The sequence below is a fragment of the Sinocyclocheilus anshuiensis genome, unplaced genomic scaffold (genome assembly GCF_001515605.1).
Source record: "Sinocyclocheilus anshuiensis isolate Anshui unplaced genomic scaffold, SAMN03320099.WGS_v1.1 scaffold86, whole genome shotgun sequence".
NCBI lineage: Eukaryota > Metazoa > Chordata > Actinopteri > Cypriniformes > Cyprinidae > Sinocyclocheilus > Sinocyclocheilus anshuiensis.
The window spans coordinates 3,245,962-3,247,217 of record NW_015547662.1 but is presented as its reverse complement, the minus strand read 5'-3'; the positions used below and the strand labels follow the sequence as shown (position 1 = coordinate 3,247,217).

At 38.5% G+C, this 1,256-nt stretch overlaps 1 protein-coding gene across 1 annotated transcript in view; it reads right to left on the bottom strand.

The window, feature by feature from the left end:
- The window catches only part of LOC107702375 (ubiquitin-like modifier-activating enzyme 6), a 16,040-nt gene that overhangs the window by 2,668 nt on the left and 12,116 nt on the right, over positions 1-1,256 (bottom strand). Inside the window, exons 28-31 of the mRNA XM_016504676.1 lie at positions 1,002-1,125; positions 684-877; positions 444-571; positions 261-348 (exon numbers count right to left, since the gene is read on the bottom strand). Of these exons, the coding sequence (XP_016360162.1) occupies positions 261-348; positions 444-571; positions 684-877; positions 1,002-1,125 (534 nt within the window). The remainder of the gene's footprint in view (positions 1-260; positions 349-443; positions 572-683; positions 878-1,001; positions 1,126-1,256) is intronic.

The window sequence follows — 1,256 nt, the reverse complement described above, 5'->3', positions numbered from 1 at the left end:
ATATATATATATATATATATATATATATATATATATATATAACTAACTGTCAAGAATTAAAACTGTTGTTCTAAAGCTTACAAAATTTGATCCAAGTCAGTAGACAGTGATGTTGCCGTGTTACATTACAGAGCATGAGTAGCTGTTTTAATCCATATTTGGGTATTATCAACCTTCAAAAATAAATTTTTGGTGCAGTTGGTCTCTGAAAGCTAAAGTGCGCTTCACATTTTTGATCTGGAAGCTCAAATGCTACACACCTTTACTGCGTTCATGAAATCAGACAAGGTAAAGTCCTCATGACCAAAGATAGTCCAACGGTCCCAGATAGAAAAGGAGATATCATCTCTGGTCAAAACAAAAGGATCAAATTGGACCAAGATAAGAAACACACATCTTTTCATTTTTACAAGTGACAATCCGTGCATGAGTGTTGCTGTTACCTGATCTGGGTTCTCTTGACCGGAGCGGTTTCTGTGAGCACCATGACTGGAATGGCCAGGTTGAAGAAACAGTTTTTAAATAACTCAAATCCATAACCACCAGCGACTTTTATCAACTCCAATGACACCTACGGAGAATGAATAATAAAACAATCATAAATACATAAAGCAATGGACTGCACACAATGGAAATCATCAAAGAATAACGATTCCTCTTCTAAACAGGGTTGTTTCTCTCACCAGTCCTGCGACAGCAGCTGTAGATGTGGCGATAGCAGGGATGATTTTGCCAGCGATTCGTTTGGTTTGTAGTCTGTCAGCGGCCTCAATGGCATACATATGAGCTCGCAGAGCCGACGCTGATGCTATGAAATCTATGTGTCCATTTGAGTCGTCATCCTTTTCAAAGAAAAGCGGAGTCATACGGAGCCTCTCTAAAGACAAAAGAAGAAAGGAAAAGAGACATAAGAGGAACAGTGTATGAAAAGAGTAGGATATCATAGTTTAGCTCATACAGTTTAGTTATGTGTGAGTGCATGTGGATGTGTATCAACACACCCGGTGTTACAAAGCTGGAGTTGATGGCCTCCTGTAGCTGTGAGATTGCTTGTCTTTCCTCTTCACTGCTTACTGTCATTTTCAACTGATCAGGCTTCTTAACAGTCTCATCGGTCTCTATATGCTGATACAAATACACACACTTAGTGATCTTTCTTAAAGTGGAAGTGAGCAATTTCAATCTGGCACATGTATCAAATGGATGTCTTTGGCTTTTAAAGGGATAGTTCACCCAAAAATGAAAATTTGATGTTT